General features: G+C 34.8%; 1 protein-coding gene across 8 annotated transcripts in view; it reads left to right on the top strand.

Moving 5' to 3' along the window:
• Nucleotides 1–18,331, top strand: part of LOC125673788 (neuron navigator 3-like) — a 125,379-nt gene that overhangs the window by 90,904 nt on the left and 16,144 nt on the right. For all 8 annotated transcript variants that reach the window (XM_056157563.1, XM_056157564.1, XM_048910592.2 and 5 more), the window contains 2 exons: nt 240–263; nt 1,212–1,286. In XM_056157563.1, the coding sequence (XP_056013538.1) occupies nt 240–263; nt 1,212–1,286 (99 nt within the window). The remainder of the gene's footprint in view (nt 1–239; nt 264–1,211; nt 1,287–18,331) is intronic.

Consider the following 18,331-nt stretch of genomic DNA (forward strand, 5'->3'; position numbering starts at 1 on the left):
AAAAAAAAATTAAACGGAAATATATGTACATAAATCATATTTGACATAGTTCCTTGATTAAACCAACATTCTTGAATCTACTCCAAATGCTAGCATTTGAATTGTTATTCCAATTTATGATATCAGTTGCTTTAGTAATGCCCTGTACATGAATTGGCATACAAATACACTTCATAAAAACAGGTGGTTGTAAAAATGTGATCATTATGTATTCATTTTTATCCCTCTTTTCTTTGCAGGCAGAAGAAAAACACCAGCATGAGGTGAGTGATGTGAATTAAATTGAGCAATTCAGTGTGGTTTTTAGTCACCTTTTATGAGCTGTTTTGATTTATTTATAAGAAAGTTGTTCTGAATTATTATGCTTTACGGATCAGTCAGGTGAAGGATTTTCAAACCAAAGAAGTCCATGACTATTCAAAACTTATTGATCTGCAAATGATCTGATTGGTGATGTAATCGATCAGCTTTCAAATTTACCAAAATAATTGCATTCACAGAAAACATGCATCAGAATTAGAACTACATGTATAAAGAGTTTTGCATTTTTCTCTGAATTTATTCAAGTTCAAAATTTTACACCTTTTTTATAAAAAAAAATTCTCAGCAGAAAAGTAATTTGATCTTGATAGGCAACTTGGCAAGTGGCAATCACAAAAATGTCAGGTGGATGATTAATTTTTTATTTATAAAACTCACCTTTTGGCTGGATTTATCGGTTATCTATTTTCTCACTTAGACTGCAGTGCATATTTCAATGCAAAATAAATTTTAATGATAGTGAATCAGAGAAAAGTGTGTAATATAATAAACTGTGATGCAGTGAAAGGTTGACTTTGGCCATCAGCCAGCGATGATCAGATGCAGAAAAATCTTTTATTCTGTCAAATATTTTTGAGAAAAGAAGAGAGAAATATGTATTGAAAATATTTCTCTTCTCTTATCTGCTGGCAAAGATGTTATGTGCTCCTTGCAGTCTATCATTTCTCCCTCCTGGTTTGCAAATTTACCGCTAGCCTAGCCTGTGGGCTTCGAAAAGTTTAAGACAGTTTTCGAAAGACAAGAATCAAACAAAAAAAACTTCTGAGGATATCTAACTTTGTGTAAGATAAGGGAGAAAATTAAATAGAAAATTGTTGCAGACGATATTTCTCTCTTCTCTCTGCTGGGTTTGTAATTCACTTGATAGGAAACATTTATTTCTTCTAAAGATTCGTAAACTACGGCGAGAACTGGAGTCCGCACAAGAGAAGGTGGTGACGCTGACCACACAACTCACTACAAATGTAAGTCTACGTTTTTTGCACTTTTAAGAATCAGGCATGTTTTTCCTGATTATTTTGCAGTGACATTAGAAGAAATTGTGCGGTGTTAATGACAGACGGATCAGTAGTATAGAAAATTTCATGCATGGGATGTAAAAGTTCAAAATACTCTTCAGATCTGAAGTTAGTGTTGAAAAATTCATCACTTTTCTTGAATTTGGAAGTTTCTTGCTGTACACACAAGTTGTTTAAGCCATTTATCTGAACAAAGAGAAAGGGGGTGGTGCACAGGTTGAATGTACTGTTAGTACACTGTATACGATATGAAAGTTGCATATTGTTATTTTCATCCAGGAGTTGTCTCTCTTTTATTAGTTGTTAAAATGGAGTATTTCATCAAAGGGTTGAAGCAGTGCATTTTCAGTGATCTTCAGTGACCTTTGTAACCCCTTTGCTTTTATCTGTCCACACAGAGAGTGGCCCTGCACTGAAACAAAACCTCCCTGAACATGTTTTAATTCACAGTCTTGTAGGATAGGGGCATAATCGGCACTGAAAATCTCTCTTCCTTTTTGGTTCACTGATAAGGTATCATCAATATTTGATCAGAGAAGCTAGATGTTTTGGATGCAGAATCAGATTCTGACATCCTTTAAGCTGGTTTATGTAGTGGAGACGTTATCTTGTATCAATGATATTTTTTTTTCAAAAGATGAATGGTAAAATGTGATCATTAAATTTTGTGTTGGGCCTTGATAATCAAATCCAGAAGATGTAGGCCTTTTTTTATTTGGATTGCCGTAGTTATAAAGATCCACAGAATTTGTACGTAAATTATCTCAGTAATGTTTTATTTCCTGTGCATTTCAAGGTTAATTTCATCTGGTTACTCTTCATTCTGTTGGTCCTCTGTATGAAATGTACGTGTCAGTACCCCAAGCCAAACATTTTCTCAGAATTCATTTCGAGAAAACAGATCATCCTCTAGTTTATTAGGTGATAGGACGAATTTTGTTTAAATATAACAGCTGCTGTTTTCCACTAAATTAAATTTCACGTCAGTAATCTTATCCGAAATATCTTTCTATAGAGAGAAGGACAGGCACTGGAATGCAGTCCTTTGAACCCCAAAAAAGAGCCGTGTTTTCGAAGTTTGATTTTAAAAGATTTGAGAGCTGAAAACGAAATTGATATATATTAACTATAAAGTGTTAGAAAACAGAATAAAAGTCCTGCTGATTTAAAGGCAATCTCTGTGCATGTACTGATAATGCATCAATCTGGCTTGAGGGGATTAAGCAAGCCTTGATCTGCATGATATCGAAATAACCATGTTGGAATTTCGTTAATCTGTAACTCTAAAGCAACATCCCTCACATCTTTGCCATCAGCCTTTTTTCAAAATGTATATTTAAACTTTGTTAACAGTCTTGAGGATATTAAAAAAATATCACCCACTTGCCCTTATCATAAAAAACATAGAAGGAAAGATCATTCAATGAATGGCAGTAAGATTTGGAGGTTTTATCTTTAAAAACATCGACTTAGAATCACTTTATTACGTTTGACTGGAAATTTTAAGGTGGATTCATTTTTGATATATCAAAAAATTACATAGGTTTTGGGGAGGAAAAAGATATGGGATGCAACTGTGGATGTTAACTGGCTGGAAGGAATGGTTGGTAACCTACGATCGCCACATGATCCCCCCAATATTACCCCCAATAACTGACGATTTTTCAACCTATCAAACTAGTTGTTGGCAGGGGATAATTTTTCTAAGAGTCTGAGCCCTCATTCGGGATGTTTAAAAGTTGTTTTTGGCAGCAGTCTCTGAAAAGCTTTAATGATGTTTAGTTTTCAACTGCTTTGACCATCAACCCCGGAGAGGTCAAATAACATCAGTTTTGCAGACAGGGACTGACATTATTGCATTTTTTCGTGCTTTTAACGAGAGATTCTTTGTGGCCTGTTCTGCTTGAACATTGTTGAAGTTCAATGCTCAGAGAATTCTGTAGGGGAAAATATTTACTTATCAACGTTCTTACATTGTGAATGACGATTCTAGTGCCGGGAATCGTTTGGAATTGTGTATGGTTATTTTAACCCCCAGTTATTTTGGGTGCAAAGGTGAATATGTGCGAATTCTTGTGAGAATTGTAAATCATACAAATACCGTTATATAAAAGACTGGACTATGGCTAATTTGAAGATGGATACCGCACTGGACAGTCCGAGTTCTCCTACCCGCTGCATGTCTCTGTATGACAATGGGCCGGTGGAATGGAAGACGGATGTCTATTATCCATTCCATTCTGCATATAATAATAACAACAAGGCAAGTCTTCATCGATTTCATTTTGATGTGACAAGTGGTTTGGGATTTTTCTGTATATGTGGAATTTGGTTTTCTCTCTTCTGTAACTAACACTAACTCTCTCTCTCTCTCTCTCTCTCTCTCTATCTCTCTCTCTCTCTCTGACATTTTCAGTCTTTTAAGTCTGTAATGGATGCATTGTAATATCTGCACAAGAAGTTTCTAAATATTACTTTACTAACAAATGGATCTCAAACTAGATTCAATGAACTGATAATTGGTGTGAATTTTCTGAATTGAAATTTTTACTTATAATGTTTATGACATAGATTTTAAAAGATTTTCTACTAATTAAACCATTGATTTTTCTTGGTGTTACTTCAGAATATATTTTGAAATTGTTAACGTTCTTTTGAATGCTTATTACATCTGGTACTGATAAATTTGAAAACATATTTGACATGTTTCTCATACCACATGTAGATTTTTCAGGTTAATTAAGTTGAAAAAGAAAATATTTTTACTAGATTTTCTTAAAACAAATACAATCCTGGTGGTCGGATTGATAAAAATCAGTAGATCAAACTCATTGCCTGAAGTCAAACAGAAAAAAAGAAACATTATTTGAAAGAAAAGAAATTGATATTTAAAACTAAACCACTGACAGATATTTAGATCACGATTAACATTTCAGAAAATTGAACCGTTTCCAAAGAGCGATCATGACATTTTGAAGCTGAGTAAAATTTGCTTGCGTTTCCTGCCCCCTTTAGATAATGAGGAGGGATCCTATCCAAGCGAAACACCGATCTAATGAGGAAAACAGATATATTTGCGTTTTGTGTAGATTATTTTATCATTAATAAGCAATAGCCTCGACTAACCGAACCATTGGAGCTGTAATCATAAGTTGATTGGTTTTCTCTCTGCTTGTTTGAATAACCATGTAATTGCGTTCATCAAAGTGAAAAATTGAGGAAACTGATGATTCCTACGACCTTTTTGGAATTTACTTAGCAACATATATCAACAGACTTCTGATCAGTATAATGCCTTCTTGTTTGACATGAGGTCATAAACTGGCGATTGAAAATGTGTTCTTGGACAATTCATGTAAACAAAAAATTCAAGGAAATTTAGCTAAGCGTACTGGACATTCTTGACATAGATAGATGCATACATAGAATTAACCATTACTGGAAGTAAATTTGTCAGTGTTTCTTCAGTAGCTATTAATTCTGTCAATTTTCCAATTGGTTTCCCAAATGGGGTAGATTTACATGATGAATGGATTGGTGGGAATAGAATTTTCTGGTCATTTTGATCACACGGTATTGATTTCTCAGTCCTAGAAGTCCCATCGCTGACCCAGGAAAATGGGTTTGATTACTCAGAGAAAATATTGATATATACCTACTGAATGTTTGTACATTGTGTTGTCCTGGGGGAACTATCTAGTCATATGTGATAGATGGAAAGTTGCAGATTCGTCAGTGTGCTAGCGTTTTTTTCTGGTTTGGAACTCAAATTTTGTAAAGATAAGACATTTTTGACAGTTTGAGTTTTGGTTGGTGGTGTTCTACAGAATAAAGCTCTCCAAGGCAGTAAATTTAAAGAAAAAAACACAGCATGTTTTCTTTTATTAATTGACCTGCTCCAATTGGCAGAAAGGTATAAGTTAATTCAGAAATGCCTATTCAGATATAATTACGCCTTGTCTACAGCACAGGGTTGCATCTTAATAACATGAAATGCAAAGAGTCTTGAAATTTTATAGGAAATGAGGCAGTCGAGATATTAAACACCCCGGTAAGTTCCTTTGATGACAGAGATATGCCCTGCTACATGCAATGTCAGTGCACTTCTATCAAGTATAATAGTTCAAAGATAAGAATGCAGCCCTGCATGATATGTCTAAGGATGCAAGAAGTAGGAAGATATTTGATAATTGCCATTAAGTTTCTTGAAATTCTTTCTAAAAACATTGAGAGGATAAATCTGTAGATTCTTCAAGTTATTAATTTTGTTTTTTTGGTTTTGTTTTTATTTCATAGCAACAGGGTATTGATTGGGCTTTATATCAGATTCTGCCTGCCCACATCATCAGCGCAATGTTTCAATTACATCCAGATTTTATTTCATCTACACCATTGTAGATAAACAAAACAAAACAAAATGATCACTTTAGCCAATTAGCCAGCACTGTGTGTTATGTAATTAATAGATTATTTGTTTATTTTCTTCACACTTCTGCCAACATCAGTACAGATGTTGCACTCAGTGTCAACAAAACACCAATCGGTAGGTAGGATGTGATGAAAGACTATCTCCCCCTCCCTTAATTCTCACTCTAGAACCACCAGACATGGTCAGCATTGCTAGGGTTATCTTCATCATTTATTGACTTGAAATAGGGAGAGAAATATGTTTTGTGGAAAAATTATTGGAAGCCATGTGGAATTAAAGTATTTTAAGAGTTTTAATTCAATCCTTTTATGCTGGTGGATTTAAAACAGCTTTTGTCGTGAGGTGTTGGCTGCAGTGAGGTGTTGTTGCAGACTCCCCAGAAACCCCGCAGAGAAATTCACTTAACAATTCTTAAAGCTGGAGATTCGGAAGGTAAACCCTTGTTTCTCAATCTGCCAGTTGATATATTGTTTGTTTCAATTTGAGGACCACACCAAGGAAAATGAAAGACTTGGAAACAGAATATCTATTATGATAGTAATCTATTCTCTTTGGATTCTCTGACTTCTGACATGTGATGAGAGCGATTTAGATACCGTACTTAGACAGGTTACAGTGAGTTTCCAGCCCCACGCCCGTATTTAATTGATATTACTGTATCGAAACATCGGCCTGCAGCTGTATGGATAATTTGCATACCATTTCAATTTCAGATTCACTAAGTTTTACTGAATATATATATGTGCATTGAATTTGAATTCTTTATCGTGATACTTATCACCTATACAGTACACTTTGTGTTTTTATGTACGCTATCGTTCTGAAAAGAGAACAAAAAATGGAGGAAATGAGATAATTTGATGCTTTCATGTTGAACCCTTTCGCTATCATTTACGTTGTACATCTTGGTGGTGTAATCGTTTTTCATCGTAAATTACGAGTTTTCAAGACTTCCCATCGAACACCACCTTGACCCATTGACTTTACAGAAACATCTCCACATTTTATCACCTGACAGAATATAAATATCTACAAACATATGTCTCAAGATTTACTAAAGGGTCTCACAGGCTTATCTGCAAGCATGCTGAAATGTTACATAATGATTAAATAGTCTTTCCTTTTTTTTCTCTCTCCGTTTTGTGGTTAACCGGTAGGGCACGAGAACCAGATGGGAGTCATTGCAGAAAATGTTGAATTTATCAAAAAAAAAATGAAAAGTTCTTTTAAACAGCTTGCTCACTGTCATTTGGAGTTATCAGTGATGTACCATCTTGGGTATCTTGAATATTTTTGTAAATGCATGCATGTAGTTCATAATTAGCAAACGGGAGTGATGACTTCCATGGTATGTTTTATCACCTCTACATGACCAGGAAGGAATTCTGTGTAGGCATGCATGATTTTTTAAAATAATTGTATGCTTGTAACAGTATTCAACTTTCAAGGAACACAATATGCATAATATTGACTTGTAATTGAGATAAAATAGTATTCTACAATTTTTGGACCTTCTGGATGTGACAGAAGTACAGACCCAATGGTAAAATGTGAAACTCAGTGTATGCAAATTGTCATTTCATTTCCATAAGATGAGAATTATCAAATGAAAACCCACGTCCAAGGTTCCCTTGACCTGGCAACTTGTAGGGAATACATTGATTGATATGATTACTGCAAGGCTCATCTGCACAAATACAATCGTGTGTATAGTAACCAGAATGTTCTAGAGAGAAATACCACAAAATCTGATGTTCAAAACTTGTCCAGGAGGCAGGACTCTGTCATAATTTAAAGAGTCCATTGTGTATGTGGTTATTTCCTAGTAACAACCGAAAGTACTGAGTTTTTTTCCCTGGGTCATGGAGGTTGTTGGACTAATGAGGTAATGCACTCAGTAACAGGTGAGTTATTCCGCAGTTCAACCATTTTATCATGGAAATTTGACATTTCATCGCATCATCTTTCTTGTGCTTTCAAGTTGCAGATACAGAGCTTGTCTTGGATGGTTCAATTTCTTCTCCAGTATTTTTACGTTTTTTTCACATTATCAAGAAAGGTTGGATAACTTTGAGAAATAACTATTACTTGCAAGTGTTTGTGCAGATCATTTAGAGCTTCTGAATAGTTTAATCATTAAACCACAATTATGGGATTTTGGTTCCGGTTGGTGGCAGACGACCTGCCATGGCTGTCCATCATTCAGAATTCTCCAGATTTCATAGGGCACACTGAGAGGTCCAGCCACAGATGGCTAAGAAATGTTCTGGCTAATCAGAGAACACTTTGCTCATTAAGCCGTTTGTTTGCCTGTCTGGAAGGCAGACACATGGTTGCAGGGTTTACTTGTGCTTCAATTTTCCAAAACAATGCAGGAGATTGAGAGGACATTGTAATCGTGCAGGAGTAAAGAAAAGGGACAGAATGGTATTTCAACGTTTAAGCCTCAGGTCATGCACCAATAGCTCTCTAAATGGTCCATGAAATTTAAGGCTGTTCACTATTCCTATAATTCAACCTCTACAATGATCCGACTTGTATAGTTGATACCATAACCCAATAGACAGGATCAGTCTTCATGAAAAACTGTTATATGCACTGACCATTCAGGCCTCTATCTGGACTGTTTTCTAGTCCAAAGAGAAATCCACCGGCCCAAATCAGACTAACTACATGTACCAGTAGTATGTTTTCTTCACTTTTGAAAATAACTTGGAGGAGAGAGTTGTAGAGTACGTTACTATTGATTTTGATTACAGTAACTGCTCCATTTCAATATACAGTTGAACTTTGGTATCTCGTACAAATACCATGGATATGTCAAAGTGATTTGGAAGTCCCAACCTCTTTTAAAAAGTATTTTACCCCCAATATCGAATCCTCGGATATGTAGAAGTTTTTTTTCTCGGGTCCCATTGAGTTTGAGATAATGAGGTTTGACTATAGTTATTTGATTTTAACAGAAAGTTGGTGACATTGACGAAAAGCACAGGCCTGGTGGTCCTGTTCATGAAATAGTTGTCTTCGGACCAGTCCCGGCTAATTTCGCAAAGCTGAAGATTAGACTCTTATCTACACAAAGTAGAAATCGGTGCACCGTGCACTTACCATCTCCTAGATTTGTCCTCTTTATCATGTTCTGTTGTATGGAATGGTTGCAGATCTTGTAGGTCAGACATTTGTCCTCTTTATCGGCGTCTGTTTTATGGAATGGTTGCAGGTCTTGTAGGTCAGACATTTTGTGGAAGCTGCAGATTTATCTTAAAAGTGTCGATTTAACCACATTCAATAGTTTTCTTACAACATCTTGTTGCCCTATAGGAACTAACCTCTCTCTCTCTCTCTCTCTCTCTCTCTCTCTCTCTCTCTGGCTCATCCATTTAGATAGAGATACTTATCATGGTAGCTAATGATTATGAAATCTTTGAAAATGCATGCCAGGTGCAGCAAAGAATTTCCAAAAAAAAAAGAGGAATTTAATTTCTAAAAAGAAATTAATAAAAATTTAGAAGTTAAGATTTGCTATGTAGATTTTACACACAAAAAAAAATTCAAAGACTGGAATACCACACAGATTCATGACTTTGTGGTTATAAGACTATAATGCACAAAAATATTGAACTATGGTTTCTGCATCGCAAGAGGAGGCAGGACGGAATTCTGTGTGACTCACCCATGTTTTGACATCTTTTTAGGTAAGATGGATGATATCGGTTCCAGAAAGATGATTACTGATTTAAGAATCATATTTTCTGTCTGCAACTCTCCGTAAAAAAAAAATTTCTAATTGCCAGGCCTTGGTGATGGCTCTCTGCACTTGATCCCTGTCGTTAGTGAGATAGGGAAAGGTCTCGAAACTCCGATTGAACAGGGAAGAAACTGCTTAACAGTTTCATATAGGAAAATTGTATGATTTCTTCTAGGATACCATTAAAAAAGATAAAATCAGTGGAAAACTTCTACAACAATATATATTATATTTAAAAGACTATTTATAAGGTGTATTTTTATCTTGTTTCAATATTAATGTAAGCTGATAAACTACAGAAATTGGACGTTATTTTGTAGCTTATTTTTGAACATGGCTAAATGTTTATGTTCAGGTAATGTAACATACATATAACATACAGATAAATAGTGAAGAATTTCGAACCTCAAGTATTCTTGCGCAAATCATAAATTGAAATCCTAATGTGTTACCATATTTATTGCTTTCCCCACAAAACTAGCACAAATATTCATAAAGCGAGAGTGTAATGGCAGATTTGAAACCAATAAAACAGATTTTCATAACAAGATAATGGACATTTTTCTCTGTTTAATCAGAATGAATCATGATGCTATCATGTATTTATTTTACACTTGAAAGAAACTTGGAAGACTATATGGTATTAGTGTTGTAGATCAGCTCTTAGAATAATCCCCGATTCCGGCAGTATTGATGAAGATGTATGATGGTCTATATTTGTATTGGGGAAATCTTGCTTTTAGGTGGCTGTGGAGATTTGTGATAAAATTGCTGGAACAAAAGAAGAATTTGAAATATATGAATTTAATATCAATCCACCACAGTATGTCTACATAGCTGGAATAAAACAACTTTATCATTTAATTGGAGTTCTTTCTCTCTCTTTATCTTGGTCTTCAAAGAATTTTGTTTGTAAATATGTACATATAGTTGTCTTCAATTTCAAGTTTTCTTGCAAATTGATTGTTTTTAAGAGAACTTTTTGCTGAGGAGCTCCGTTTTATAGATGCCCCTGGGATTATCTTGGAGTTCAGGATTTTGTTGACGAACCCCTTAACTGTCCATTCCCAGGTTCCTGTACATAAAGCAGACACGGACCTCTAGAGGTCAACTTGCTGAAGACCTGGCATCCTATTTTGCAATTCTGATTGGATTCCTTCATTGTCAGATATGACACAAGACAATCCCCCACACTTCTACTTATTTGTAATTCCAATTGGATTCTCTTGTATACTGAAAGAATTCTTGCTTGAATTGCTTGCAGGGATCTCCAACAATACCCAGTCTCACAAGGAATATTGAAACTCCACGATGGACTTTTGAACTACTCTGCATTTCTTACCAATCTGTTTTTCAGTTCAGTGCCTGGCTTCTCATATTAATTGAAATTCCAGTGTTATTGGCATACTTTTAAAGTATCCCCTGTCGTTTTTTTTTTTAAAGTACAAAACTCAACATTCTTGAAATACAAAAAAAAAATTCTTAATTTGCCAACAAGAACGTCAGTGGCCATTGAAACTTGATTGGAGTAGGAGATAATCCCCTTCTCGAAAATTTCCACTCTGATGTGGAACAATTAATTTGTGGGAGATAATGGGGGTGACCTATGCTCCTCACAGTGAGATACAAACCCTGGTGTTTTCTATCTGATTTGGCTGAAAGGTCGTTGTTTTCCAGAGTACCAGTTTGAATTCGGTTCGGGTTATCTCGTATTTGTAGGATGAGTAGCTTTTTTCTTCATACAGGTAGCTAGATCTCCGTTTCCCATACCAGTGACTGATCAATCCAGAGTCTGCACTATATATGCATACTACACATTTGATATTTCAAAATGTCCAAATTTTAAATGTTGTTGTTAAAACTTGTATTGAGAGTATACAGTAAAAGGTACAAGATTATATAGTGCATGAAATATTACAAAGGGAATTGTGTTTTTAAAAGAATTGAATTTTAGGTGCCAGATGTTATACATTTTGTTTGAGATGATTTTTACGGAATGATGTAGAATGGATTAACTTGCAGGGTTTGAGACCAAAGTTATGCTAAGCAGCTGCAGACATGTTTGATTGGTTTTGCAGTTTGTGATTGCAGCTGAAGATGATTTTCTTCAATGAAACCTGATTAATCACACTAACTTCACTCTGTTCATATCAGTGAAACAATAGTCTGTTAGTTTAGATAAATATGCAAAATATGATCCTACATTTTATAGCCTTAAAGTTGAATCTAAAAGGTTTTATGAATATCATCAAAACATTACTGCATATCTGTTCATGTTTGAACCATATTTAAGTATAGAATTAAATTACTTGAAATTTCAATTAGTACTTCAAACATTTAGTCAAGTGTTGAATAGATTAATCAGGTTTCACTGTACTTTTTACTCTGAACCTCACTTTTGAATGATTGCATTGATCTAGTGGTATTTATATGCATATAAACTATCTACATTCTCTTTCCATCTTGCTGTGAAAAGGTTAAACGAGTAAGTATATTCTTTGCAAACAGCTTTTTGCTTCTTAATGCATGAGGATTTGATCCAGACCAATGTTGCAACTTTATGTAATGAAGAGATTTGTGAGTGATTTGCAATCTTTTTTGCATATTATGTATTTGTTGTGGAATGTGACGTGACAGTGTGTGACCTTGAAGCTTTTTATGTCAGTTTTCGTTTGTCAATTTATCAAGTACTAGCCCTTGACAAATATAGAACCAATTTTGTTTAAAAGGGGGATTTCATGTTGCAATGTAAGGCCACAAGAAATTTTCCGAAGTCAACCATGCATTCATAAAAGTCGAGTATTGACACCAATACAGGGAAACTATTTCCTTATGTTATAAATAACATAATTTTTTAAAGCAGGAAATCAAATTTGACAGTCTCTTACATTCAATTATGTTTACATTTACCAATAAGGGAGAACCCATGCTTGATCATTTTTCTTTGGCTACAAGTAAATTGATATCAATGTTAAAAATATTCCTAACAATATTTTTGGCATCTGTGATCGCTGGTGTCATTTATCTGTGCAGTCTTATTTTTGTGTCCTCATTGGTGCATGACTGAGGCAAACCATGGCTCATTTTGTTCACATCTGCATGAATGTTTTTTAAGCTCAAATGTCACTTTCACAGAGGACAGAACTATTTCTGAGATGCAGCACTTTATGGAGTTCAAGGTTACATCAGTCAAGGTCATGGATAGCAAAATGACACATGTTCCTTGAGCACTCTCTTTACTGAGCTGTGCGATTTTTATCACATAGGACTTCAAAAGGCAAATATTCTTAAATTGTAATAATTCGCTGTATGTGAGCAAGTTCCATGTTTTCTCTTGCATGATGTATTGAGGGGGGATAATTCTGGTACAAATTATGCCACAGAGCATGCCAACAGACACAGTTCTCTGCCCTTGGTATACATGAGGAAGGGGGTGGATTTCAAGTAACCACAGATGGCACAAATGAATGGATTGAACATAAGGATTTATTAGTTAAAAAACAATTTGGAAAATGCAATAGTTCTGTACTGTGGTTTACAGCTCCATTGATTTTTAGAGGTTGCTGAGATGTATCATCATAGGAGAAATTAAATCTTTGTATGTTTTGTGTGTCTCAAGTTAACTATTTTTTAGAAAACTAATGTGCATCAAAAGTTGTTTCTACTAGAGAATTCCTTCAAAAGATATATTCAAGATTTTTTTTCCCAACATTTTTGTTCCTTCTCCTCTTGTAGAGATAAAGAGTTAAATTGAAAATAGATGAAATCGGACCCAGATTCCAAATAGTCAAATAAGAATTCTCGACTCTAAATAAATGTAGCATGGAGATTTCTAAGATTGATTCTGGCTCAGTAGGCTGCCCACTATCACAGTATTTCTCACCACGGTAGAGTCAAGCTAGAAGGGATTAACTCAAATTAAAGTTTTAAAAACAACAGGGCATCTGGCAAGAAACACCACTTCTGCCATGTTCAGATTCTTGTACAGCAGAAAAGGGCAGAGACCTTTACGATTCTGATGACATCAGATTGAAACAAAGTGGCTTCATTGATTCGGCAGGCGGGAAGCAGGGAGATGTTCATTTTTTATCCAAGAGTTGTTTGGTCACTGATAAATTCAACACAAGGCCATTTTATTCATCGGGGGATGAGTCCGGCTTCTCAGCTTGAATATTGTTTCATATTTATATGAGGGATGAGTTTAACCTGTTAGCAATAGATTATAATTTATAGTGAACCTGGGAATTGGAGATTTTTTTTATCAGGAATTCTTAGTTTAGATAAATGTATTGATGTGTGGTCTAATATTTCATATCTGCCAAAAAGTAATGATATGCAAATGAAGTCCTGAAAGAGAGAAGAATATTGATGAAAGTGCTCTTCAATGAATTGACCACTTGAGTGCTGAAGTCAAGGAATGGCTATCAGGGAGGTCGTGGATCAACTCAGCATTGATTAATTGGATTAATCCATGAATTTTTAGATGCACTGCCAGATGCATTGTAAAAGAGAGGTTTAACTAGATTTGACAAACATTGGGTATTTAGACAATATCAGCAGCTGCTGGTACCAACATAGTGAAGTATTACATCATCTGGAGTCCTCAAAACTCTTGGCATAAATGACAGTATTTTATTGCTCATCAAAACCTCCTTTTGACAGCATTAAAGCACAAAATCAGACTTAAAGAGGAATGTATGGAATTCTGGGAAATCTTGATGACTTTTCTGTGGTCCTTGAGATTGAAGAATACGGATTTTAAATTATTACCACATCAACTGTAATTGAGTGTATTCACGTTTTCTGTCACGTCAGTAGGGAGACTTTTTTATGTCTGGGGACCAGCCTGGATTGAAAGATAAAGATGAAATTTTTCTAGAATTTATCATTTTTTTCTAGAACATGAGAAAAGATGGTTTACCGAGTCTGGGTTTTTGGGGTTTTCTTTTTACAAAGTGACTTTTCCCCTTCAGAGATTCCGATCATAAACACCTTATCAACAAAAATATTTTGGAAGTGGGATGAAATTAGAGCGCTTAATCTCAGTGCCATTTGATCTCTTTTAACGAAAATAGGTAGCAAAAAAGCAGCAAATATCAGTGAGGAAATCATATATATTTATGATTCAACCAAAATAACCATAATTTGGCGGAGTGAGTATTGGAAACCTCCTATTGGTTTTCTATATTCCATTAGTCCAATTACGCGAGAGAATTTTTGTGGCTCATTAGAACTAAAAATAATGGCATTGAATATTGGAAAAGCATAATTGGAGGCTGGATAAATATTAGTGCAAAAAATTCTTTGGGATCATATGAACTTTGAACTGGTGTATTGATAGTGGTTTTAATCAAACATCCCAGCAAGAGGAAAACAAATTTCGGGATTATGTAACCTATTTACCCTAGGTACCTTGATCATAGATGCAGCATTATCAGAGATACGTTAACAGAAGTTTGTGAAATTGAAGCGTTTGTTATGATGTATTTGATTTGTAAGGCAAACCTTCGATGTTGGTATTTGGCTTGATGAATATCCTAAAAGACTTATCATACAGGATCAGTGTTCCCTCTGATGTCATCATTCTGATGATTATGAAGGATTGTTTTCGTAATTCTGCATTCTCCCTATGTTTACTCAGGTTATCGGTGGCAAAAAAACTCGACAAAACGTTTTACTAGTGTCAATCCCTGCGGGACTTCAACATCTTTTGACTTTTTGAAAAAAATTTGCAACCCCCTATTTCTGTTGAGCTCAAATGACATTTTAAAAACTGTGCCAATGATGAAGTAATAGAATATGGTTTGGGAAGCGGATCATAGACAATTTGATCAACCCATGATTCATTTATAGACGAAATTTTTGGGTGTTAAGTTTTTGTATCGCACTTCATTGGAGCTTGAAGTATTAGTACTATTGGACTATAAATGCAGTGGTGACCATCAACCATACAAAGAGGTGGATATTGATCAGCTGTTGATTGTGTGTACTTATACTGTCTGCAACAAGGCGTAAAAAGTATCTGGATATTAATAGTTCATATGATATGAAACATCGGCTCGTATATGATTAATTTTGTGTTGTTTAATGCCAACTTGTTGAATTTGAATAGACGTGAATTTGTTATTTCCACGGGAACTTCGTATTGGATTGGTAGCAAGGATTTCGTGGTGGCCTTTCATTCAGCAACTTTATATAGAAGCCTTGGACCCCTCGATTGAATTGGTTTTGATTTCTTCAGAGTTATCTAATTTGTTCTCACAAAGAGGCACATACAAACAGAGACTGTTCTTGGACGTGTGCTGATAGCAGAGCTGTGCAGGATTTCATTAATTACAACTTTTAATTGATTTCTGTGTTATAAGGGATGCTATCGGACCTTCTCTCATTGGATGTGGAGAGTCTTTTTTTTTTATCCTAACTATCATCAAATTTTTTTTCCTCACAAGTGTTTGCATTGGAATCAAGTCATTTATCAATATTTCTGATTAACTAATACTCGGGAATAGGAGCTTCTTGTTTCATTCTTGTTGGAGTTTCTCAAACAAGACTATATGTTGAGACAGATATGGACTGAAATTGAAATCTTTATGGAACTTTTTAACTGAATTGATTAATTACCTCACAAGGAGAAATTAATACTCACTAAAAATTCATATGAAGCCATATAAGGACAGCATGCAGGAAAAATCGGAGTATGAATCTCTATATGACAGTGCCAGCAATGAGGGATACATGGTTTGTATATGTGTATAGTCTAACTTGTGTATTTGTCAGACCAATGCATGTGTTAAAAATTGTTACAGTAAACTTTTGTGAACATTAAAAAGATCATAGGAATTTCATGCTAAAATCTGCTGATATGGTAAAAGAAAATTGAAATGGAAATTAAAAATCCATCAATTTTCTCGTCAAATTAATTTAAAAGCATGTGAGAAATATATTGACATGGGACTTAGAGTTGTAAAAGAACCCTTTATGGGATTTTCATTCGTGAGAGGATGTTGATTAATTTTTAATCAGTTTGTCATTATTAATTAAATTAACACCTGGCCTGGGAAAACTATCTGGTGCCGGTTGAATATGGGAGGATTGATTTTTGAAGTGAAGGATATTTAATGGGGAGAAAAATTAAGAGAACTGATTCATTTTTAATGAATTTGTCAACAAATCCTGATGTCGTGTTCAGGACCAGTCCAATATGATTTTAAATCCCTGTATTTTTTCTTACATTCACATCTTTCTCAAGTGATAAATTGTGATCAGAGCAGAGCACCAGTGGACAATTATTCAGAGTTTTTATTTATCATTATTTCAAATGCAATAATTCTTTAAAAAAAAAAAGAAAAAAAAGAATACATATATATATCCAGGGGGAAATGTTTTTATTGCCAAAGAAACATGGGCATTTTTGAATAATTTACCTTTCATCCCCTACTGAACAAAATGAAAATGTTATTTAGACAATTAAGGTATTCCGATTCTGAGTAAATGGGTGTATTTGAACTTTTCTGTTCGTTGATGTTGCATCTGAAATAAAGCAGCAATATTATCTGTACCAAATTGCTTGAGGGAATATAGTATAATCGCAGGCAATCCATGATTATGAATAATTTCTGACAAGCTACAACGTGATACAGGTCCTCCGATATGTGCAATTCATATTTACATGTAAGTCATATCAAACATAAAAACAGGTAATTCTACATACACACCAACACTCCCACCCAGGAACCACCCAAAGGACTCATTTCACACTCTGAAATCCCCAATGACTTGAAGAGCGTATCAAGTTTCTTGGTTTTGTGCACTTCAGCTGGATAACAAGAGGTTAATTGACTTTTATGATGTGGGAATACACAGAAAATAATCCAGTTATATTATAGGTGTCAAACGGTATGCATATTTCAGGAAGAGTAGTAACTGTTTCACATCAAGAACTGACTTTTGGGTCTTGAATTGCTAATTTTGTTTTTTCTTCATCTCTTGTCTCTGTTCAATTCTGGGATCTCTCAGCTGTGTAAGAATTCTGATAAAATTTTGAGGTTTGATAGTCGCAGGAATCTCCTGTAGATAAGAAGTTGTGGAAGAAAAAAACCTGCATTTTTGGCACCGTTCGAGTCTCCCACTGTGCCACAGTGAGATGTGCTCACCCAAGTCAGGCGCGTTCCTATGACGATCCCCCTAGCTAGCCAGGCAGTGGCTGCAATGTTTGATGTTTCATTCATTGTGCTTTAATATTCATAAATTTGTTAAAATGCACCATTTCCCAGACATTGTTGATAAACTACACTGCATGAAAATTATTCTTTGGTAGCAGCTGAACATGCGGGAGAGATATAGGCATTAGATCCGTGTTTAATATTGTATCTATGGTGATTTTTGTTGTTGATTTTTTTGTTTTAGAAAATTTGGCATAGAATTAGGTCAAACATACAGAATATCACATTGATGTTAGATTGTATAGGTAAGTTCTCTGGTGATAAGCTCCAAGGAAATTGAACAAGCCAGTTTGGTCCTGTACCATTACATAAAGCTGTTATAGTAAACATAATCAAGATGAATTATGGACCATGATCAAAGGATGTGAAAATTGAAGAAAAGTGTAAAACTTCCCCCGAAGGACATTATAGGACAAAATTAACATAAAACAAGTAAAATACACGGCATCATCATCAGATAAAAGAATTGATTTTTGATTATTGTGATTATCTATTCATTTGTCAATTATATACATTGTTTTTCGGGTCCTATAGTGTATTGATCTTGTGAAATGAACAGTAAAATAGCTATGAATATTTCCCTTTAGTGGAG

This window comes from Ostrea edulis, chromosome 3, assembly GCF_947568905.1.
Source record: "Ostrea edulis chromosome 3, xbOstEdul1.1, whole genome shotgun sequence".
NCBI lineage: Eukaryota > Metazoa > Mollusca > Bivalvia > Ostreida > Ostreidae > Ostrea > Ostrea edulis.